The sequence below is a fragment of the Ochotona princeps genome, chromosome 1 (assembly GCF_030435755.1).
Source record: "Ochotona princeps isolate mOchPri1 chromosome 1, mOchPri1.hap1, whole genome shotgun sequence".
Classification (NCBI taxonomy): Eukaryota; Metazoa; Chordata; class Mammalia; order Lagomorpha; family Ochotonidae; genus Ochotona; species Ochotona princeps.
The window spans coordinates 24,987,936-25,013,348 of record NC_080832.1 but is presented as its reverse complement, the minus strand read 5'-3'; the positions used below and the strand labels follow the sequence as shown (position 1 = coordinate 25,013,348).

Below are 25,413 nucleotides of genomic sequence, written 5' to 3'. Positions count from 1 at the left end.
TATAGATAGGCTGTATCTTATTTATTCAATCATCACTGCATAGACACTTGGATCGTCTTCTGATTTTTCGCTCTTGTGAATAATTTGTAAAAGGAACTCTTATACACAATTCATTGCTTGCACATGTAGGTTTACTTCTCCTGGCTACATTCTTTAGAGCTACTGCTTTCTACAACTGCTTGGGCCCTTGGACCCCCATGTGTGAGACCCAGAAGCAGCTCCCAGCTATAGGTTTTATTCTGGCCAAGTCCCAGCCATTACAGCCACTTGAGGAGTGAATCAGAGGACAGAAGACCTCTCTCCATCTCTCTGCAACTCTATCTTTCAAATAAATAAATCAATTTTACAGAAAAAAAAAATTTGTGGGACCAGTGCAGTGGCATAGCCAGCTAGGCCTCACCCGTAATGCTGGCATTCGTCATATGGATGCTGGTTCAAGTCCTGGTTGCTCCACTTCATATCCAGCTCCCTGCTCATGGCCTAGGGAAGCAACAGAAGATGGTCCTAGTCCTTGGGCCTCTATACCCAGGTGAGAGACCAGAGGAGACTCCTGGCTCTTGGCTTCAGATCAGCTGAGCTCTGGCCACTGAGGCCATTTGGGGAACGAACCAGAGGATGGGAAATACTTTTCTCTCTGTCCCCTCTGTAGTTCTGCCTTTCCAATAATTTTTTTTTCAAAATTAAAAAAAAATTAAAAATCAATAGGGCAAATCGCCTACTTTGTTCTTTTTTGCAAATTGTTTTGGCTAGTCTAGGTCCTTCGGTTTCCTTAAAAATTTTACAATTTCTACAGAAAAATCATATTGGGATTATGACAGATTTTTGTTAAGCCTATCAATGAATTTGCAAAGAATTACCATCTTAACAACACTCAATCTTCCTATCTATGAACCATCTTTTCTTTCATTTAAATCTTCCTTGATTTCTCTGAGTAATGTTTTATAGTACAAAATCTTGGTGCTTCTTTTGTTAAAATTATTTGTACATGTTTCAGATACTATTATGAATACATCTTTTTTGTACTACCACATTCTATTACCACAACACTATTAATCTCGTTCTAATTTACAGAAGAAAAAAAGTTATTATGACGGAGCATTCTACTCAGTTCCCAACAAACTAAATATTCATGCCTACTTGCCTCTGTCCCAGTCAATGTTCTTTCCTCCCAGCTGGTAGAAATGGGGGAAACAGCCTTTTTCCTGTCAAAGGCTCTCACTGGCAGGCTAGATCTTGACCATTCTTTGCTTCCTCCAGGGTGCTTCCAGCCTTACCAAGCCTACCAATCAAAATCAAGCTACAGTATTCCTTACATTCAAAAAACCAACATCATCTCATATACTGTTGGTTTCTACCCCATATGTACTCCCTTTCAAAGGCAAACTTCTTTAAAAATCTATGACACATCCTATTTCCAGTTCCTTTATCAGTTATTCCTCAAGCCATTAAAATCTGGTATTCATTTTTATCAGTCCATAAAACAGGCTTATGTAAACTACCAATAACTTCTAGGCCACTAAATCTAAACGCCGTATTTCTGCTCACATCTTCGCCACCTCACAGCCTCAGCACAGCGGACTTTCCCTGAAATACATAAACCGGTCCCTGACATGCTTAACCTTCCCGTCTCCCTGCAACCTGCTCAGCCTCCCACCCAGAGACTCACCAGTTTGCCCACTTAGAAATGACCGCAGAATTCAGCAGCACTGCAGTTCTAGTCACACCTTCTTTCCTCTTCAGTCTTCTTTACTGATTTCATCCGTTGTCAGTACCAAAATACACTGATCATCTTCAAACTGAAATCTCTAAGCCAAAGAGAAGTTCTCAGGTTTGTAAATCCTCCCTAGTGGAGGCCTGCTTGAAACCCTCAAAGGCTTCTGATACCAAAAGACCGAAAAAAGGGAGGTCCTGAATTCACTAACACCATTCCACCAAAAACAAACAACATCCAACAGCGGCAACTTCCCTGGGCTCTTTCTTCTGCAAGTTACCATCCAATCCACTAACATGCCTTCCAATTTCTACCACCTAGAAGATCTCAAATATGTCTACTCTCCATTCTACCACTACCTAGCTAAGCTAGGCCACTGCAGTCAGTCTGGACCTCTCTACAGTCTCAGCCAACCAGTTTCCACTTGCTCCAGTATCCCCTCTGCTTACGCAGTAGTCAGAGCAATCCATAAAAATATCAGACACTGCTGCTCCCCTCAATGCAAACTCGGTGTTTTTCCATTGAAATCCACAATATACACTGTATACAAGGCCTCAAGGTTTTCTATTTCTGCCTCACTCTCCTGTGTCCATTACGCCCTAGCTTTTCACTTCCATAAACACATTAAGCTCGTTACAGCTCCAGGCCCTTCACTTACATGTGCAACATCTCATTCTCCCTACCCAGCCCCATCCACACAGTCCGAGAGGCCCTCCCTTCCGCCCAAGTAAGTCCCCACTGCCTCCTCGCTCAACTGCTCTCTCTGCTGCTGCACACCCTTCCTCCCGCTCCTTTAACATTAGCACAATGTAATCTATGAAGACAGGAAAACAAGTGATCGTTCATCACAACATAGATAGGAATACTTCAAAATGAGATCAACAGATGCTTATTTTGGTGCAAAATAATTGAAATCCACAGTTTCTTTGATAAAATGCATGACACAGTCCATGAACTTTCTGAAGTTCCCTTCTAACCCGTGAATATAAAAAGTAGCCAAAGAAATTCTCACTGAATATGTGTCAAATTGACTTTAAAAAGATATAAGGGGCAGGTGTTTGGCTTAGTAGTTAAGAAACCTATATTGTGGATCAGAGTGCTCTGGCTCAGTACCTGTGTGTAGTCCCAGAATTCAGCTTTCTGGTAAGCAGGCAATGATGGTGCCAGCAACAGGGCTCCTGCCATCCCCACAATCCCCACAGGAGACCCACTCATGCCTTCAGGCATGTTCCCCCCCAGTCCCAGAGGCTGGGAGCATTTAGCCAGACAGCCAGTTGATGAGAACTCTCCTGTGCACTCTCTTATTTAACTACTTATTTATTTGAAAGGCAGATCCTACATAGAGAGGAAGGCAGTGGTTCACTCCCCAAATGGCCACAACAGCCAGATCTGAATTGATTCGAAGCCAGGAACCAGGACCTTGTTCCAGGTCTCCTATGTTGCGTACAGTAGAGAGCTGAACTGGAAGCAGAACACTCGGACATGAACCAGTGCCCGTATAGGGTGCTGGTATCGAAGGCAGAAGATCAGCTTGTTACGCCACCATGCTGGCCTCCTCTCAAAAATATTTTTTTAAAGGTATGCAAGGATGTTCAACATTTCAGAAGCTGGTATGTTTTTTTCTCAAAAGTTCTCTTAACATTCTGCATTCATTTTTTAAAAGATTTTATTCATTTGAAAGGCAGAACTACAGACAGTGAGACAGGGAAAGATTCTTCATAGAGCAACAGAGATCCTCCACCCGCTGGTTCACTCCCCTAATCACAGGAAATAGAAAAGCCAGGACTCAAACCAGTGCTCAAATGGGATGCCAGGGTCACAGGTGGCAACTTCAGCTGCTACATTACAGCACTGGCCCCTGCTGTGCTCTTCTTTAAAAATTTCTCAGTGTAGAGATGAGGTAGACTGGGGAAGGCTGGCAACCTCAGAACACATGCACAATCTTATTTCAAAATATATATCCTGGGTGTGTACCACAGTCTCAAAAAAAAAAAAAAATCAACTACCCAAGACATAAACTCATCAAGATAAACCTTAACTCAACAGAGTATAAACAAAAGATGAAATGTCAATGAAGTAGTCACAGGAGGTGGTTAAGAACTTACATGGTTTAACATATTGATTATTCAATACCATGTCAATTAATTCCATAATGTTGTAAATTGTTGATGTTGTGCTGGGGCTTTCAATTGATCGGAATGATATTCTGCCAGCTCTACCTTTAGACCAGAGATGGTCTCCCCAAGAAACTGTTGAATTTATCTGGACAATAAGAAGCTGGACTCTATGCTTGGTATATGTTTGCAAAGAAAGAATATGGACTTAATTTGATCTGTAATACTACAACAAGGTGGAGGAATCCACCATGGGGGGGAGGGCACAGGGAGGGATTTGGGGAATCCCAGAGCCTATGAAACTGTGTCACATAATGCAAAATAATAAAAAAAGAAAAAAAGTCAGCAGCTACACACTAAAAAAAAAAAAAAATTCAACATAGAATCAATTCTTGAAATTCAATGGAAAGAGATGTTTTTATTTTTAAAAAGCCTAAGTCCTTTCATGTATACAACTTAGTAGTCCCTCAAGTTTCCTACACGTACATTAAAGAGGAGAAAGGAACAAAGATGCTCTTCTTAAAGGAAAGACTATAGAAAACCCAACACAAATGAAGGGAACCTTAAGCAAGCCAAGTCTGAGCACACTTAAGCTCCTCACTGACTGGACACCTTCAAGATATCAGGCACCACCCACTGAACACCCTTTGATCAATTTCTCCTCTTCAAATCCCTGGATCCAAATAGGGGAGCAAATGAATCACAAGCCAGTGTGCTACTTTCTTAGAGGTGTGGCCAGACAGGTGGCTACCCTACTCAATGATACTCCCATTGAGTCTGAATCACTCAAATCCACCCTGGCTGCTTCTTCTGCAGCAAAGACATCTAGTGATCTGCCCCTAGTCACCATGCTAGCTCCAACCACAACTACATCTTGCTGCCGAGCCTGGGGTTCCTTATACCAGCTTCTTCCAAAGTTCACCAGGAGCTCCTGGGATCCTCCAACTCTGAGCTAGTGTCAAGACGGAAAGGAGAGGGGGGAGGAAGGAACAAAACTAGCATGATCTGAAATTGGAAGGTCAAGAAACTAGTGCATGACACTGCAACAACTTCTTTCACAGAGTGTATGGGTTTTGGTTTTGTTTTTTAAAACTATTTACTTTAATTGGAAAGGCAGATTTACAGAGAAGGAAAGACAGAAAGATCTATCAGTTGAGTTATTCCCCAAATAACTGCCAACAGCCTGAGCTGAGCCGATTTGAAGCCCGAATTCAGGATCCAGGAGCTTCCTCCTGGTCTCCCATATGGGTGCAGGTTCCCAAGGCTTTGGGCCTTCCTCTACTGCCTTCCAAGGCCACAGGCAGGGACCTGGAGGGGAAGTGGAGCAGCTGGGATTAGAACCAGTGCCCATATGGGATGCTGATGCTTGCAAGATGAGGACTTAACCAATTGAGCCATTGGGCCAGGCTCAAAGAACATATGTTTTTCAACTGTGTGTAGAAATAATCAATTAAGCTAAGCTATTTATAATCTCTTATAACCATTTCATTTATTCAGAAATTACAAATGAAAAACACCACAGTAAAATAATCATTTCATTTCTAAGTTTGTAACTTTCGGTGCCTAAGAGAGGCTCTGATTCCTATTTGTAAACCTACCAACTAACAGACCTAGTCATTGAAAAAGTCTCAGGAGAAAAAAGTCTGTGTCCTTGTAGCTTTCCCCCCAGTGAAGTTATGTATGTTACTCAAAGATAAACGCTGTTCTAAACAAATGATCTAAAGATTTTCAGCTTCATTAACAAGGCACACTTGTTACAAACTTCAATGAAAGAACAGCTAGTACTAGCACCTTTTTTCAAGCTAGTTGGCATTCAAACTCAGTACAAGTCTTAAGATATTCCCCAAAACAGAGGTTTAAAAGTGAAAGCTAAGAAAATATAGTGATCAGTGTGGTAAATCATGTAACTTCCCCAACTTTTAAAAAACTGCTAACCCAAAAGTTGATTTTTAAGCCATAACACCGGACAATTTCTTGCTCAGCAGATGGCAAAACTCCTCATGATTAAATCCCAAGAAACCATATTTTACTTCCCCCATTCCCAAACTACATGGCATGAAGCATAATTTTACAAAGTGTTAACTCCTCCCTTTGTATGCTGACACACTGCCTTCAAAAGCAAGCCCTTAAACCCAAGGTAATTTTGACTCTGCTTCCAAAGCAAGTATAATTTATCTTACGATGTTCAACAGTTGTGGTGAGCTGTAATTGCGACTGTGCGTACCTAGGACACCACCCACAACAATCTCTACAAAGGGCCTGGGTTGCAGACCTCCTCATACATTAAACTGTTTTTTATAATGAAAAGGAGAAAAGTGCACATACGATTCAAAATCAAATTATCCGAACTCCTCACTCTTCCCAAGAGCAATGGGCAAACCAAAATCTAACTGAACTTTCTGCTGACCTTGCGCCCCAACCACGTGGACAGTAACCAACACAAAGGGCTGGGCCTGGGGAAGGAATATAAGCAAGACATGCACTAATTATAAGCTTGTTATTTAACTTCACTGCCCATCAAGTTCCTAGTTCATAAACTAGAGTAATACCCAAGGCTCCAATGAGCTCTTGCATGAAAATGATTTGCTTGGTAAAACATAATAGGCACTCAATAAATGCCAGCTTCTTCCTCCTTCAGGCCCCAGCCCTCTGTTCTTTGTTCTCCAGATGAGTCAGCCCTCACTCTCCCGACTTTCATTAACAAATGCTGAGAACTCATCCATGCACCAAGGCCCTGCTGTGGATGTGCATGCTCATGGATGTCCCAGGACACTCAACTGAGCAAGAGGGAGGAAGAAACCCCAAATACCAGCAATTCACAGCACTGTGGACAAACCTCCACCTGTTTCCACCTGCCTCCAGGAGATGTTCACAGAACGCACATTATCTCCTTAAAGACATCAGGCTCCTGGGGCGAGCTTGGCGGCCAGCAAGTAAAGCCACCAGGTCCAATGCTGGCACCCAGGTGCATGTTCAAATCCTGGCTGCTCCAGTTCCAATCTAGCTCCCTGCTAATGGCCTGGGAAAGCAGTGGAAGATGAACCAAGTACCTGGGCCCCTAACTCCAACATGGGAGACTTGGAAGCAGATCCTGGCCTGAGCTGGGCCCCCATCCTGGCCATCGTAGCCATCTGGAGAGTGAAACACAAATGGAAGATCTGACTCTAGCTCTGCTTTTCAAAAAAAAAAAAAATCTTCTTTTAAAAGCTCAGGTCTGTTTCCTGTTCTTTTTCTAATTGACAGTGTGCTCCACTGTCTCCCATCCAAGTCACAGGGACACCTGGGCCAATCAGCAGTTCATCTCCCTAATCTCTGCTTTCTCTCTAGCCTCATTTTCTGGCCCTCTACTTTCACCAAAGAGCTGGTGAGGATTGCTCAAGCTTGGCCTGACAGACCCCGGAGCTCTGTGCTCTTGTTCAGGGGCCTGCCACATGCCCTAGAGGAAGTTCACCTACACCCTGACCTCTACCCACTAGATGCCCGCACAACTTCTCCCTTCCCCTACTCTTCATGACAACCAGAATTGTCTTTAGACATTGCCAAATCTCCCAAGGGTCCAAAATCCCCTACCCAAGGTTCTCCTCATCCCACACCCCATGTTTGAATACCACTGGCCCAGTTCCTCACTGCAACACACAAACAACCCCGAACCAGGTCTCCGGCTTCTTCCCCCCACCTCCGACAGCACTGACAAAGGCCGCTTGAAGCACTGCTTTCATGAGTCATGTCTCCTAAATCTACTACTCCCTTCCGCCTTCACAGCTAGTTCAAGGCCCTCCTCAAAGCCTGAACAATCCAGCTTCAACTAAACATTACTGCATAAGGCACTTCCCAGGGCGACTGCAGCTGCCCCTCAGCCACACGCCAGCCCCTTCATCGCTGTTCTGCTGCCCTCACCCTCCTTCGCCTGCCCACTCCAGATCGCTGCAAGAGCTTCCTGACTTAGCCGCTGACACTCAAAGTCCAGAAAGTTCAAGGGGTTTCCACTCCCTGTCCAGATGTGTAACCTTCAGTCTATGTTTCAGTCTAGCCTTAGATGGCTTTTTCCTACTTTGCTAGCCCCAAACACACTGTAAACTTAGCAAAGCCTCTCATCCTTGAAAGGCTCCTGCTTTCCATGTCTGTGCCTCTCTCTCCTTCCTCCCCAGTTTCTAGTCCATCTCTCAAGCCGCCTTTCCCGAGCACGCCTCCCTGTGCTCCCGCACCGCTGTCCCCTGCTGTGAGTGCTCACTCTCCACCTGCTGTCAGGCGTGACTCGTCCCAGAATTAACAAAACCTCTCAGGATTTCTTATTCTCCTACTGCCCTGCCATGCCTCCCCCAGGCCAAGGAGAAAACAGCATTGTTTGTGAGTTGCCCCAAATGCTTCCCGCTTAGAAATCAATGGAGGACTGTGTTCAGACCATCCCAAATTCCCTTACGGGAATTAAGTCCAAATTCCCCTTCTTTCTCGTATTTCCATGCCCGAGGCCAATTTTTAAGTAAGTTGCCTTCCAGAGAATCCAGCCTGCTACTTAGGGCAGGTTGCACATCTCCTTTTGGAATATGCTTGGGCCCGGTGGTGTTCTGGAGTCCAGAACTCCAAAACTCTGGAGTCCAGAGTTTTCTGGATTTTCGAGTATTTACATACACATAATAGCTTGGAGATGAGACTCAAGCCTAAACACAAATCCATCTATGTTAAAATATACCCATATTTAATATCTTCAAGGTAATTGTATAAAATATTTTTAACAAGTTTTTGCTTCAGGGTGTGGGATTCTCCCATGTGGCTTCATTTTGAAACATTTTCAAGTCCAGGTTTTTTAAGATTTGTTTTTATAGGAAAAAAATTCCACCCGCTGGTTCACTCCTCAAGTGGCCACAATGGAGGGAGCTGTGCCTATCCGAACCGGGTCTCCCACGTGGGTGCAGGGTCCCAAGGCTTTGGACCATCCTCCACTGCTTTCCCAGGCCACAAGCAGGGAGCTGGATGAAAAGTGGAGAAGCTGGGACACAAACTAGTGCCCACACGGGGCGCCGGTGTGCAGGTGGATAAGCTCATTGAGCCACAGCGTCAGGCCCCTAAGCTCAGATTTCTAAATTAGAAACATTTAACCCAGTGGCCAGCATTGTGTTGTAATAGGTCAAACCTTCACCTGAGGCTGCAGCACAGCTTTCTAAACAGATGCCAGTATGTGCTGACCGCCCCATTTCTGATCCAGTTACAGCCTGAGACAGGCATCCTACTTCGCCTGGCCTAGCCAGGGCTGACGCAGCTGTCTGGGGAGTGAACCAGCAGACTAAGGACCTTTCTCTGTTTCTCCCTCTCTGTGATTCTGCCTTTCAAATAAATCAAATCTTTAAAAAAAAAAAAAAAAAAGCCCTGTATATGTCACTATAACAATCCTGCTTCTGCTGACTTCATATTTGTAACTGATGTCTGAATATTGACACTCTATGTAAGAAGGCAACACAAACTTACTTTTCGTTATTAATCAAGTCAAGTGAAATATACTAACAACTTGGATTGGACTAAACATTTAAGGTAAAGATTGTTTCAATCTATCCTGTAGGGCCTATCATCTTCATTCAACAGTACAGAAGGTGACAAGCAGGTTTATGTATGTCAGCTGTCTCACTCCAAAGACAAAAACCCAAACAGAACCGAGGCGGCTCCCTCTTAATGCGACCCCGACGTGGCGCAGCTTCTGCTGTTTGCACAGAGGACTAGAAGACCGTGGACTGTGCTCTGGCCAGACCTCTCTCTCCAAGTCCTCCTCCACAGCCCAGGACCACCATCTTCACTCCTGAGCAAGAGTCAGCAAACTCTTTTGACAGTCTCTGGGCTAAGCATGGTATCGCATTTTTAATGGATTGCAAAAAGAAAAAGACAGGGACATTATGTGGCCAGCAGAACCTGACATGTTTACACTTTGTCTCCCAACAAGAGCAGGCAATTGGGACTCCTTGTCCTTCACTGCTATAGAAGACACCCAACTTCTTTGCCCAAGGTTTCAGAAAAAAAAAAAAAAAAAAGCAATACAAACCAAACAAGGGTATGCAGAGAGAACTCAAAACAACTTGACCATAGCTTGTATGCTTGTGTGCGCAGGTAACTTCCACAACACGGATCCATCTGTAGACATTTTCATACGTCACGGAATTTCTTATTAGCTGGAACTCAACTCCTAGTCTACAGGTGAAATACCTCGGCCTGAAGAAGCAATGTGCAGGAGCCCAAGTCGCACTGCTGGTTAACAGCAGCAGAGCAGAGCAGAAGACCCAGGCCTCACTTTACAGCCACGCATTTTGCTTTAAGTTCTGGGGACCTGGAGACCCCACTGGGATTAACAGAAAGATGAAGGCTTAAAAAATCATATATATATATATAATCCTGGTATGTTTTGCACCAGAGGCTATATGAATCATTAAACTCAGTAACATCAATGCTGGCCGCTTACACTAGATAAGAACTTCTAGGAAGCCTTCTGTTTACAATAGAGATAATGACAAGGTTAGAAACTTGCTCCTCCAAGGCCACAGATTGGGGCAAACAGGCAAGTCTGATTTCCAGGTGTTTCAAACTTCTCCCAACCCATTTCCACAAGTTCCCCAAATTTGACAAATGTGCATCAAAAAACACTAATTCCCATCAGCCACATGCTCCATAAATACAAATCATCTAGTATCCACGTGCCAACTGTTATAAGCTCAAATTCCTTAATTTCCCTAACAATCCAGTTCCCCCGTCAAAAACAAAAAGCACCCTTCTGCTTCTTCGATTCCTAAATGCTTAAATCTCAACTCTACCGGATCCTCTCGGTGAACTGAGGAATGAAAACCTTGAGCCTATGTGGGTAACTTTAGCAGCTTGTAGGACCCGAAGAACTAAGCACACCCCAGGACCTACGATTCAAGCCCATTAACCAGCTACCCAGGAGCCTTGCCCTGAAGTTGCTCTCCCAGGGTTGAAAACAGACCCTCGGGGGCTTTTCAGTCCTCCACCCCCCTCCGCAGCAGTTTCGTCCTCTAGCAGCGACCCCTTCCCCCCTCGTCCGGAGCCGCTCGGGCACCTGCGGCCCCCAGCTCGCGGCGCCGGAGCCCGAGGGAAGCTGCCCACCGCCGGAGGCCCCGGGACGCGGCGTTACCTGCAGGACCACGTCGTTGGGGAGCTGCGCGGCCCGGAACAGCTCCAGCACCCGCCCGTTGACCACCACCTTCTTGGTGCTCTCGATGTCGCAGTAGGAGAAGAGATCCGAGTAGTATTTCTGCTCCGCATCGCTCAGCGTTAAGCCTTCCATCTTCGCCTCCGGCTCGCGGCCGCCCCGCCCCGCATGCAACAGCCGGGGCCCAGCCGCGCGAGCCCGGGCCGGCGGGGGCTGCGCGTGGCCCGGCCTGCTCGGCGCCCCCCGAGGCCGCCCGGAGCCCCGGCCTCCCGCGCGCCGGCTGCGCTCGAGCCTCCCCGGGCCCGGAGCTGGGCGAGCAGCGGCGGGGACGGCAGCCCGGCTGGGCCCCGGCTGCAGGGAAGGAGGCGGGGGCCGCGGCGGCGCGAGGCACCGGCAGACTCCGTCTCCGCCCCCGCCGCGGGTTCGAGTCTCCCCGGCTCCCCGCCGCTTCCTTTTTCCCTCCCTACCCCTCCCTCCGAGACTTCCCGCCTCGGCTTCCCCTTCCGTCCACGCCCCCCACCCACCCCGACCGCCTCGGAGCGGCAGCACTTCCCGGAAAGTTGTGGGGCTGGTGGGTCTAAAGTTTCAGGGGCTCGGGGCTCAGCGTGGCCGCCGCTCCGCCTCCCTGCGCCGCCATTTACTGCGCCCCGGCCCGCACCGACACTGACAGCGGCGGCCGCGCGCCAGACCCGGATGTGAGGCCGGGAGGAGAGAGCGCGAGAGGGAGAGAGCAACACCCACCGGGCGGCTCGGCCGCTCCCGGGAGAGGGCGCCGCAGCGCCCCCTGGCGGCAGGAGCCGGGCGCGGGCCGACCCCGCCAGGGGCCACCTGGGCCCCGGAAGCTTCTAGCACCAAGCCTGCCATAAATATTCCATGGCAAGCGGGGAGCGCTGTTGAGGTTATGACTTCGGGATCAGTTTGCACCTTTTTGTATCTGACCAGAGGGCGGTGGACACCCCCCTTGTGCCCAGGCTCTAACCCAGAGGTGGAACCACACACACACACTCCAAAACAGGTTTCCCTGGGAAATGGAGGGGCGAGTTCTTGTGCGAGGCCGTCCGGGCCAAGGTGTCCTCTGTAGGCCTTGGTCGGTGTTTCTTACCTGAACACCGACCAAGGCGATGAGCTGTTTTCCTCTTAACCTGTCTTGTAAGGGGTTCAGAAACCTCTCTGGAGAGCCCATCTTAACATGTGTGTAAAACAAGGCACAGCAAAAGGTTGCAAGGAAGCGGGTTAAAAGTTTATGCAAAGATACTTTTTTTTTAATGCACACACGGCTGTGTTGTGATAATGCCTTTTCCGTGAACTTTCCCGTACTTAAAAGACAGGAGAAAGTTTCAGGACAGCAGCTCAAGTACAATAATGCCCGAAGAGCAGTGGCAATCCAAAGATCGTAGCGCTTTGGCAGCCCAACTTGCCCTACCGTCTCTGGAGACAAAAATCTTAACTTTCCTGATGCTATGGATAGCCACTGCAGATGCCAGCTAGTGTAAATGTTTGTTCATTTCACTCCAGGCCTACAGATAGGCAGCTATGGACATAGTGCTATCTTTTTGTTTTTAAAGAAAAGATAGAAGATTATGGGCTTTTAAAATCTGTCCCAGCTTGACGTGTAATATTTTACAGAGATAATCTTAATTGTCTGCTAAAGTGCAAACTCCCAATTGGTGAGCACTCCCCAGGGCCCCAGCAGGATGGCCCATGCACCTGCCAGAAGTGATCAGAGGCAGAGTTTCTGTCCAGCAGGACAACAGGCTTGCGACTGGCTCATTTCCACATCTCTGCTACCGTTCCAGGCCCTGAAGTGCTTTCCTGCCGCCGCGTCCCACACACCTGTGCATGGCGAATACTCCTTGCTCCCCCATGTGCAGGTAGGTCCCTGTTACATCACCCTTGGAGAGGCCTTCCCTCAGCAGCTGCTCTAAAATACTCCTGCCATGTTCTGTCCGCATCTGTGAATTATTTTTTCTATGTGACAATTTCATTACTTGCCATTAAAGTAGATCTGTTTCTATATTTAATAGATAATGATTTCTGAATGCTTACCACATCAGAGGCACTGTCCTGAAATGTTGCACTAATTACACAGAATCACAACCCTGTGAGTATTTGTGGGGGTGGGGAGAGCAGGCTAGGAAACTGAAGCCAAAATGGGGTAAATAATTTGTCATTTGGGTTGTTATTAAGTATCTGAATCTAAGATTCAAAACTGAGACCGGACCAACCCTAACCTTCAGGGTCTCTCTCCATCCCGATATGTGGTTTACATATTTAAAAATTATGCTTCGAGCATCTTATGTCAGGGTAAAACATCTTATCCTGAGGAAGCATACAGTTTAGGGACCTTTTTGTCAGTTAAGTGTGTTCTGCTGGCGCCCTCAAGTCTTCATGCCTTGTCCTTCCTGCCAGCCTTGCTGATGGCTGGCAGTGAACTGACTGTACCCTGTCACAGGACATTGGGAGGAACACTGCCCATCAGGCTTTCCTAACGCGATAGGTTGTGCAACAGCAGGAATCCTCTCACTGACACCCAAGGCCAAGCTACGGAGAAGCAGTCATGAGCCCTACACATTCTACCCTGGGCTCAGAGCTGTATTACAGTGACAGGGCTTAGGGCACCGAGATCAGAATCATCGTGAGATCACCTCCCACGCCTCCCTCTGCCGCCCGTACTGTTGCCTTGAAATAATGGAGATGAGAAATGAAAGTCGGCCAGCACATCTAGTGCACTCGCTCCCTTCTGTGGCAAAACCACAGTAACTGTGGGGGTTGAACCCTGTGGTTCCCTCATGGTACCACTTCCACCTTGTAGCCGTGCCCACTGCAGAGGACAGAGAGCGTTAGAAGACCGACAGAGAAGCACCACCATTTGAGCCGTCAGCAGCCTAGGTAAATGGGGTGATTTGTGAAAGAAACAAGAAGGTCAGGTCTCTTCTAAAAACTTACTAAGCAGCAGCCAAATGGGTCCTACTGCCCCTGCTGCCCGTGCCCACTGCCCTGTTTCCAGGTTGGCAGATGGCTGTGCTGACTTCGGGGAAACGCCAGGTCTGTGTTACGGCTCACATGCTCTTCCGTGGCAGCAGAAGCTCGGAAAGATGGCGGAGTCTGCAGGAAGGGCAGTCTGCCTTCACAGCCCCGTCTGGAAGCTCACTCGGAGGACGGGTGGCAGAAGATGTAAAGGTTCCACGAGTGAGTAAGCTTGTTCTCTGTTTCCGTCACTTCAACTGATATTTCTAGGTATAAAGGGAAAGAGATACAATAGCACACGGACCCTTGGTGGTCAAGTCTAGTTTCTTTCCTATACCTTTTCAGACATTCCCGTTTTTAACAGTGACTTCATGAGAAGGCTATTTCAAAACAGCTGGTCTACATTATGCAGCTACAGAGTCACAGCCTCTGGCTTTCAGGTAAGATCAAACAGTTGATGACTACCAGCAGCAAGTACGCAAGCAGTGCTTAAAGAACTGGCAACTCGCATTTAGTTTTTAGAATATATTCCATACATTGAAACCCACTGTTCTGGTAACCAGTTCTAGGAGTTTGACATACGCATATGCTCACGCAACCATCGCCAAAGTCAAGATGCATGGCCATGCCATGACCCCAGGATGCCTCCATGGTGCCCCTTGGTACTCAGCGTCACCCTTGCCCTCAGCCCCTGGCAGTTACAGATTCATTTACTGTTTCTGTTCTTCTCTGACACCTCAGATAAGAGGAATCGTGTAGTACGTAGTATAATGCATTTAAGATTCTTCTGTGTCCCTGTTACTGTCAATGGTTGATTTTTTTAAATCACTGAGTTATATTCTTTTGTATGGATTGTTGCAGTTTTTGTCCAGTTGTGTGGATAATTACAGAATTTTATCAGACCATCAGTGGGAAGACATTTGGATTGCTCCCAATTTGAGGTGATGATTTAAAATATATCTAGGAGGGCCTGGCACAGTGGCCTAGCGGCTAAATTCCTTGCCTTGAATATGCCAGGATCCCGGCAGCCACGCTTTTCTTCCAGCTCCCTGGTTATGGCCTGGGAAAGCAGTCGAGAACGGCCCAATGCTTTGGGACCCTGCACCCGCATGGGAGACCTGGAGGAAGTTCCTGGCTCCTGGCTTTGGATCAGCACAGGACTGGCCATTGCAGTCACTTGGGGAGTGAATCATCAGTCAGAAGATCTTCCTTTCTGTCTCTCCTCCTCTCTGTATATCTGACTTTGTAATAAAAATAAATAAATCTTAAAAATAAAATATATCTAGGAGTAAAAGGAGGTCAGTGGTAAGTGTATGTTTAACTTTATGAGAAACTGAAACTGTCTTTCAAAGTGGCTATAGCATTTTTCATTTTCACCAGTGACATGTTAGAATCTTTTTTAAGGTTTATTTATTTATGTATTTATTTATTTGGAAAGGCAGATGTATAGGGAAAAGGAGAGAAAGAACGAAATAACTTCCATGTGCTGGTTTACTCCCCAAGTGGCTTCAACAGCCAGAGCTGAGCTGATCCAAAGCCAGGAATCAGAAGCTTCTTCTGAGTTTCCCACACAGGTGCAGGGTCCCAAGGCTTTGGGCCATCCTCTGCTGCTTTCCCAGGCCACAAGCAGGGAGCTGGATGGGAAGCAGAGCAGCCGGGACATGAACCAACATCCATATGGGACCCCGGTGCTTGAAGGGGAGAGGATTAGCAGGTGAGGCATTGTGCTGGACCCAGTGCAGCCGCCATCTTAATTTTTTTTTTACCACGTTATGAATGATCTGAATGTCATTCTTGCCCACATATAGTGGTATTTCACTGTGATTTATGTTTGCATTTTCCTGTTGACAAAAGGTATTGAGCATCTTTTAACACTCTTAAATTTCATGTATTCACTTATTTGAGGGAAAGAGAGTACACAAAAGACATAGAGCAGGGGAGCATGAGCTTGCATCCACAGGGAATTCTCATCCGCCGCTGTACTCTTCAAAACACCCAGAGTAGCTAAGGCTGGCAGCCAGGCACTTAACCCGTGCACTTGAGGGATCACCACCCCTGCCAAGGGTCTGCTTGAGCAGCAGCTGAAGTAAAGAGGCAGAGTGAGGTACCTGGCCCAGGCACGTCGGCATGGGCATGCAGGATGCCGGCTTCCCAGCTGGCAGCTTGAACACCAGAACAAGTGCCCACTCTGCAGCCCCTCTCTACCTGCTTGGTACAGAGCGGACCATCTGAATGTCTCCTTTGGTGAAGAAAATCTATTCAAATGTTTTCTCATTTTGAATTGTTTGTTTTCTCATGGTTGCATTTTAATTTAATTTAATTATTTCCTCAATCTTGATACAAATCCTCTGACAGATATGTGATTTGTAAGTATTTTCCACCCTGCATGGCTTGCCTCTTTATACACTTAGGAGTGTCTTTTGCAGACAAGTTAAATAAGATTTGAGTTAAGCCAACATAATGGTTGTCCTAAAAGACATTAATGAGGGGAAACCCACTGTAAAGAGTTTCAGTTAGTGACCTTGTCATTCACATGGTCCACAATAAGAACATACATTAAACACACGGGCAAGGGCCAATGCTATAGTATAGTAGTTAAGCAGAGGCTTGCGACACTGTATCACGTATGAGCTCCGCTTCTAGTCCCCATCTGGATCCCTGCAAATGCACCTGGGAAAGCAGTGAATGATGCTCTTAGTATGTGGGCACCTGCACCACATGGGAGACCAGAGTGAAGTTTCAGGCTCCCAGCTTCAGCCTCCCCAGCTCAGGCTGCTGGGCCATTATGGAATATGAAATAGAGCATAGAAAGATCCTCCTCCTCCTCTTCTTCTTCTGTCTCTATAACTTTGCCTTTCAAATAGAGCAATAGGTAGCAAATGGTTTGGCAGGAAGGAGAGAGTTGGGAGGATGTGAAAGAAGGAAGTCTGCGGGCTAGCCTGTGGGTGAATCTACGGGAAGGGACATGAAGTATAGTTATCATTGTACTGCTTGGTCGTAACTGGGAGAAAGCATCTCTTGTGGCAGGAGCAAAGACAGTGAACAAAGTGATGGGCAGTTGATGCCAAACAACCCTCCAAACTGCCACCCTTGTGGTAACACACTGGGATCAGCATCGCAGTCACTGTTGCACCAGCAGTATCCATGGAAGACATGCAGGAACGTCAAGCCATAGGTTTCCACTGACAAAGGCCAGATGTCCCACCTTTGAGCCACAGAGACCCCAAGGAGTTCTTGATCCAGCACGATCCCTCAGGAGACCAGTGGGATACTTGGTGACAAGTTGATTCGTCTGTACGAGAATCAAATCTATTCTGGGTATATTTTTGGCTTCCTGCCCACAGGGACTGAGCCAATGCCACTCTCTGAAGGTTTAAGGGTGGACATTTGGTGTAGCAGTTGAAACTCTGCTTGGGATGTCCACGTCCCGTACCAGAGTGCCTGGGTTCAAATCCTGGCAGGCTACCGCGTTTCCATTAGGTAGAATGACCCAGAGCAACAAGGGACAAAGTAATACTGTCCCCACTTCCTTGGCCCTCAGTGACCCCACTATGGGGTGGGGACTCTGCACTTTCTGTCTCCTCAATCCTGGGCTTTGAGAGTCTGAAGAATTTAATCTCAAAGAGGATGGCTTCTGCTAGAAGGCCTATCAATAGACCCATTGAACTTAAAGCTATCGATACTCCCCAACCATTTAGTGCTTTTCACAAATAATGTAGTTAAAAGAATCAATATGCTATAGGGTAGTTTAACTTATTCATCAAGAGAAAATATCACTTATTGCACACAATCAAAACAGAAAAGAATAGATTTCACACTCAAAATACCCTTGGGTACCTATTGGTATTTCTTCATCTGGCCAAACCTAGGCTGGTGCTTGGAACTTATCCTAGTCCCATCTGTGCACTTCCTTGTAATATCCAGTTTTCACAAAGAACCTGCTAAATCAGTTTAACAGAAGAATCTCCCATGCTTGATACCTGATCACAATCGTTACCTAATCATGCTCCTCCCTGCCCATCCTCTGGGTGATTAATGGGTGACCAATGACCACATTGCCTTGTCTTCAGCAAGAATTATGTTAGGTCAGTTTAGTGAGAGTCCTCCTTTCCCTCATGTTTTCTCTTGGAAATTTTGTCACCTGTTGGCCTCCCCAACCTGCTTCTTAGTCATGAATTCCCACTTGAGGATACTGTAGTGAGAGTTGAGACCAATCTCTCCTCTCCACTGTTCTTTTTTGTTGTTGTTGTTGTTAAGATTTACTTATTTTTATTACAAAGTCAGATATACAGAGAGGAAGAGAGACAGAGAGGAAAATCTTCCATCCGATGATTCACTCCCCAAGTGACCACAATGGCCAGTCCTGTGCCGATCCGGAGCCAGGAGCCAGGAACCTCTTCCAGGTCTCCCACACAGGTGCAAGTTCCCAAAGCATTGGACCGTCCTCGACTGCTTTCCTAGGCCACAAGCAGGGAGCTGGATAGGAAGTGGGGCTGCCGGGATTAGAACCAGTGCCCACATGGGATCCCGGCGCATTCAAGGCGAGGACTTTAGCCACTAGGCCACACCGCTGGGCCCCCACTGTTAAGTTTTAATGCAGTGGTCCCTATGCCCATGGGAAATGGTGAGTGAGTATAGGGACCTACACTGCCATGCTTTACCCACCAGTGACTTTATTTTTTAAGACATTCTGTTGCTCTATGTAAATAGATTCATGTGCTGTGATGTGGGAATCGCAACAAGGGTCTCAGATCACTCAGGAATGAGAGATTGGGTCACCCTACGTGGTCAACTGCCATAGCGGCAGGAGAGAGCTGACCCAGAGTAGGGGGAATCTCCAACAAGGAGCAGAGTGCAGTCAGTGAGTAGCAAATATGGCTCTATGATGAGCTGCTGTGGTGGCAGATACAGTTCATTCTACAAATGTCCCTCTGGTGAAATATCCTGGGCAGTGAGACTGCTCAGATCCTCAACAAGGAGTTGTCCCCCAGAAGCATTTTTTTTAAAGTTTGTGGAAAATAGAATTAAAAGATAATTTTGGTGCGAAAAACTTGGAAATCCATGTGTAGCTTTTCATTATATGCATTTTACACAAACTTTCTGAGGACTCCTGGTATATATGAAGCAAGTGGATCCGAGGGCGTAAGCATGGACTGTTGTGGTTACTGTGGTTTGCTACCTAAATTACCATCTCTCTCCCACAAACGCCAGGAATGAGACACTCAGTCCTTAGGTTCCTGGGAGTGTTAACAGGCCAGGGTTCCAAGAGAATCCCACTCCAGGAATCACCCTTATAAGAAGGAAGCTTCCTTACTCAAGCTACATCTCTTCCTCTTGGGAACAGACCACATCCAGTGTCCAGTTGGTGAAGTTAGGAGTTTAAAGGTCCTTGCATTGCTTAGGGAGAACCTCTATGATTCACCTCAGCTTCCAAGCTGGAATTGCTGGAGGAACCCATTAATTCCAGAATTTTCTCTCTGCTCAGTTCTGGATTTCCTTCATTTTCTTCTGGATGTTCTTGACAATTAACCAATTAACTTCCTGTCTCCACATCTCTAGCTCAAAATCTGTTTCCTGGGGAATCAGGCCTTGGCCACCTACACCCTTCCATTCCCATCAGTTATGTTTGTGCTTACCAAACCTGTGATACTTATCAAAATGATTCTAACTGAACTAATTATTATATCAACATTTTAATTATGAGAACAGAAAGATGACTTTTGTTTCTTTGTTGAAAAATCACTAAGAAATGCTGTTGAATTAGATGAATTAGATGCTGTTGAAATTATGAAGAAATACTTGGAAAGTTCACGGTATTTGCTTGTTGGACACATAGTATGTTTAATGTATAGTCTAATTGATGCCATTTGGAATGGAGCATAAGTTCTTCTAATTTCTATTTTTAACTTTTGAAACATCTTCGTTATTTTTGTAAAAACATACACACTTACTTAAAAAACCCAAGACATCTCCCAAAAGTATGAAGAAAAAGAAAATTAAAATGACCTGGAATCCTGCCATCTGCAGGCAACCACTTCTGTTCTCCCCTCTCTTCCTCCTACTTTTTTTTTCTTTACTGAAAATAAATCTTAACAAGTAATTTAAACTTTCAGAATATGGCTCAGACAACCTCTATTAATATTTCAGTGACTATCTTTCTTGACATTGTCCCCTTACAATACACAAAAAAGGATCTGTGTTGTGGCACAGTGGGTGGAGTCATTGTGGATGTGACACTGGCATACATGTGAGCCTGGCTGGAGCTTTGGCCGCACCCCTTCTGATGCAGCACCCTGCTGTTACCCCTGAGAAAACAGAAGAAGGCCTGAATGCTTTGGCCCCTGCTACCCCTGTGGGAAACCTGGTTGGAGTTCCAAGCTCATGGCTTCTCCCTGGCTCAGTTCAAGTTGTTGTAGCCATTTGAGGAGTGAACCAGCAGATAGGACAACTCTTATTGTACTCTCTGCCTCTCTGTAAATCATTCTTCCAATAAATAAATCTTTCTTAAAATATACAAAAAAATGGATGCAGTATGTAAGTATATATACACATGTATATCTGTAAGTATTTATGTAGTATATGTATAAATTACTACATATAATGTAATCAAATATATCAGTAAATAATACATTATGTTTCTATATTGCAGTATATAAGGTACATTGATTTATTTGATATTGTTTTCTATTTCTTTGCAATATCTTTCATAGCAAGACTCATTTATCCAACAAGATAATTATATTTATAAAGGCATTTTCCTCTTTTTATCTTAACCTGAATTCTCTTTCTTCTCTTCTTGTGAAGTTATCATTGTAAATGTTATAATCAGACTATCTTGAAAGAAACTACCCTGTATAGACCCACATGGGGCTACATCCCATAAGTGTTACAAGTGGAATTTGCTTTCATTACCTTACTACAGATTATCATTAAAATATTACTCTTTGCTTGTTGCAGTTGTAAATCAGTAAATTAATAACAAGATAAAGTCAGATACATTTAAAATCCTGTTAGTTTCATCAAATGGGAAGACAAAGAAACCTAAGTAAAATCAATTACTGTTGTAACTAGGTTTTTCATGGGAATTTGGATTAAAAAATTGTTTTCTTCTAAACAAAAGAAATATTTGCTTTTTCTCTATTCAAAGTAATTTTCCTCTAAATTTCTTTTGTAAATATTCTCAAGTTAGCTGGCTTTCAGGATTTTGAACTTTTATCATGAAAACTATCAGAATAATTTGCTATGTTCTTTATAATGTTGAAGCTAAATTCCTATCACTTAGTATAAATAATGTTTTCTCCGGGAAAAAATTTGTATGCAGGCAGGGTTATCTTGAAATATGCCAGCTTTGCAAACTAACAACCTAACAAAAATAAAACAAAATAACTTGAGCTTTGTTTTACTTCTGTACCCTTTAGTACTTCCTTTAACTGCCCATTACTCTGCCATGAAAATATTTTACAGTCACAGATTCTATAGCATGGGCCTTCAGAGCTATTGGTTTTCTGCTTTGCAGTTTGTTACTATTTTTTTAAATGATTTATTTCTATTGGAAAGTCCGATATACAGGGAGGAGAAGAGACAGAGAGGAAGATCTTCAATCCAATGATTCACTCCCCAAGTGACCACAATGGCCAGAGCTGAGTCAATCCAAAGCCAGGAGCCTGGAGACTCTTCCAGGTCTCCCGCACGGGTACAAGATCCCAAGGCCTTAAGCTGTCTTTGTCTGCTTTCCCAGGCCACAGCAGGAAGCTGGATGGGAAGTGGGGCCACTGGGATTAGAATTGGCGCCCATATGGGATCCCAGTGTGTGCAAGGAGAGGACTTTAGCTGCTAGGCCATCACACTGGGCCCTGAAGTATGTTGTTTTTTTAATCCTTTTAAAAATTTTATTGTTATCATCATCATCATCATCATTATTTGATGATACAGTTCTATAGGCCCTTGGAATTTCCCTTATCCCCTCCCCTGACCCGCCCCCCCATCAAGTTCCCCTATATCATTACTAAAGCATGGTTCTTCATACACAGTCATACATCCATTATTGTGGGCATGGACGATAATGGCAGAGAGTGCAGCATCCTATTGTCATATAGTAAACAGTTTCATTGGGAATCCATTTTTGGTCTGAAAGTAAAAATGCATACTACATTGTATCCTCACATCTGAATATGTTAGTCTCCATTTCACAGTTACTGTACATCCCCTTAAATGAAGTCACAATACAAAGAAAACAATAGGAAGAAAAATAGAAATTTACAATGCCATGAAGTTAACTAACATGTTGCTGGATGTGAGACCATCCCTTACACAGCTATTATACATCCCCTTAAATAAAAAGGCACAAAACAAAATCAACAACAACAAGAAAAAAAAGAAATTAACAGCACCATGAAGTTAAATAACATGCTACTGAATGGTTAATGTGTCGCTGAAGAAATGTAAAAGAAAATCAAGAACCTTCTTGAAGAAAATGATGCTACTGTATGATCTATGAGTCATTGGGTAATTTAATCAGAAGAAAGTGTTTTGAAGAGATTAAACTAACAACAACAACAAAATCAAAACCCATGACATACAGTTTCTGCTGATTTTGTTGGTGAAAAGTGTCTCCTGTAGTCAACAAATAGTTGGGTTTTGTTTTAATCCACTCTACTAATCTGTGACGTTTGATTGAGCTTAAGCCATTTACATTCAGGTATGAGTGGTAATTTACATTCATGTATGAGTGGTAATTTGGTCCTGTCATTTTAGCAATGGTTTTTTCATTGATTTAGTCTTCTATTGTCCTTCTACTGGATGTTCTTCACATTTGCCTTTGGTTTTGGTGGGTGCTATTCCTCTTCTCTGTGAAGAGAACATCGTTAAGTATCCTTTGTACGGCAGGTTTGGAAGAGGAAAGTTCTTTTAACTTTTGTTTACTATGGAAGAATTTTATTTCATTTTCAAAGACAAAAGAAAGCTTTGCTGAATATGTTATCCTAGGCCGACAATTTTTTTCTATTAGATTTTGGAATATGTCTCTCCATTCTCTTCTGACCTGTAGAGTTTCCTGTAAGAGGTCTTCTGTGAGTTTAATTGGCATTCCTTTAAGTATCAATTGATTTTTTTTCACATGCACACTTAAGGATTTTTTTTTTTATGTTCAGTTGGAGAGAGCTTGATGATCATGTGTTGTGGTGAAGATCGCTTTTGATCAGGCCTGTTGGGAGTTCTGTGCCCCTCCTGAATATTGTTTCCCAATTCTTTCTCCAGATTAGGGAAATTTTCCCTTATTATTTCATTGAATACACCTTTAATCCCTGTTTCTCTTTCTGCACTCTCTGAGACTCCCATAACTCTTATATTTGGCCTTTTACTAGTGTCTTTCAATTCTTGATTGAAAGAATTTTTTTAGCTTGATCCAGCTGTGCTTCCAGGTTTTTGTTTGCTTCCCTCTGGTGACAGGAAATATCTTCCAATTCTGAGATTCTTTCTTCTACCTCCTTCATTCTATTTTGGAGACTCTCCACTGTACTTTTAATTTGCTCCACTGTATTCTTCATTTCTGATATATCAGCTTTCATTTGGTTCACTTCCAGTGTGATATATTCCTCAAATTTCTTGAATGCCTGCTTTATGTGCTTCTCATTATTGATAAGAAGCTTTATAACAAGTGTTCTGAATTCTGTATCTCCCATTTTCTCAATATATTCCTCAGTTAACTCTGAGATTGGCAATGCTTTTGCTCCTTTGCAGGGAAGTCTTCAGTAATATTCATTGTGCCTTTGTCTCTTCTTTTGCTCTTGGTCATTGTACATCTGGTTAGCAGAATCTTCCCCTCAGGACTGGTTTCTAAGCTTTGTCACCCATAGGTCAACAATTCAATTTTACTTACTGTGGTTGGTACATGACTCTTTGTTTGCAGGCACTTGTACCACTCCCTCCAGCAAGTTCCAGGTCTGGGTTCTTATGTTAGATTTCCACAATGGTCTTTGTAGGCCCAGTTTCTGGTCCACCTCCTGTGATACCGTGCTGAGGCTGCACCATTTTCTCTACATCATTTATCCCACTTCTGGTTGTAGCAGGTCCCAGGATTAGGGAGACACCAAGTGTCCTATACAGCTAGGTTGTTAGTGGTGGTAATCTTGCCAGAACCAGTTGGACATTAGGTCTGAGGGCCACACAGACCTATTTTGACCCGTACGATGCCACAGTCAGTATTATTTTCCTATGGGACCTGTGCTCAGCACATGTGCAGTTCACTGTTGTCCCCTGCAGTCCTAAAACTTTTGCCACATGGTGCAAAATGGCACCTGACGTGCCACTACTAGAGTTCTTGATGTGCTGGCCGTCAGGTCTGAAGGCTACTCAGACCTGTCTTGGGTGGAACCTATAAGATGTCACGTTGTTGCAGTTCACTGAGTCAGAAATGGGTTCATTCCCAGCTCAATGTATGCTCAGTCCTTTCACTTGCCTTTTCCTCCTTAAACAAAATGGCTCCTGATTTGGCTCTAAGGGGGTTGACTGGGTTGTGAAATTCACCCTGTTCTTGCACTGCCCATCTGGGATCTGCTTCTCTGTCTCTGCTCCTGGTCAAATCAGACCAGCAGGATGGGCAGTTCTTTGGGTTCACCTCCCGAGCTCCCAGTGAAAGTCACTTCCCACATGATTGCTGGTGGAGTTCTGGCTGCCAGTGGAGTTCAGATCACTGTTTGCTGAATGTCATTGGGGTATCAGTCACTGCAACACCACAGCATTGTTTTTACTGCTTTCCTACATCTGTCAGTCTCCAGGACCCCTCTGCTGTTGTTCTGTCCTCTCCTATTTCCTGGAATGTGCCCTCTCTGCTTCATACTTTTTAATGTACTCCATCCATTCAAATGTGTCCTTACCCAATTCCGCCATTTTGATTCTCCTACTATTTTAATCCTATTGCATGCTTTGCTGTTGTTAATATTTTATTTCTGATGATACCTAGAAATTGTTTTTGTGCAATCTGAAAAAAACTAATTATGTGGAAAGCAAAATAAGTATACATCTTGCTGACTGTAGCAACAAGGCAGTAAGTTACAATAGAAATAGATTGAGCCTAGTTGGATGTCAAATACACTTTGCTTTGAAGCCTGGTTTTGACATTATTGGCTGAACAATATAGAACAAATTTAACCAGTCTCAGACTCAGTGTCTTCCACTCTGTAAAACTGGGTGACTTATTTGGTCAGAATAGGAAGGAAGGCTAATGTATGTCAAAGGTTATTATCTAACTGGTGTTTAACAATTGGAAGCATTATCAAAGACAAACATGACCAATTAAGTTCTGGATTCTTTACTCTTCACTCTTTGTTCAAACATTCAGGAGGAATTCTTTTATTAACACATAATTATTTATAGCATGTCATTATTACCTGTAGTATCATTTCCTCCTAGTCTTTGTCACTGTTCTAGAAGAACATTGGACAAAGAAAAGCCTAGCTACTTCTAACTATAAACAA

At 44.5% G+C, this 25,413-nt stretch overlaps 1 protein-coding gene across 6 annotated transcripts in view; it reads right to left on the bottom strand.

Annotated features, from left to right (window-relative positions):
- Positions 1-11,388, bottom strand: part of REPS1 (RALBP1 associated Eps domain containing 1) — an 86,424-nt gene extending 75,036 nt beyond the window's left edge. For 3 of the 6 annotated variants that reach the window (XM_004587271.3, XM_004587272.3, XM_004587273.3), the window contains exon 1: positions 10,955-11,386. In XM_004587271.3, coding sequence (XP_004587328.2) covers positions 10,955-11,107 — 153 coding nt within the window. In that variant the 5' untranslated portion in view covers positions 11,108-11,386. Of the gene's footprint in view, positions 1-10,954 lie in introns of all 6 variants that reach the window. The other 3 variants (XM_058670200.1, XM_004587274.3, XM_058670265.1) reach the window with 2 other exon arrangements.
- Positions 11,389-25,413: the final 14,025 nt, after the last annotated feature.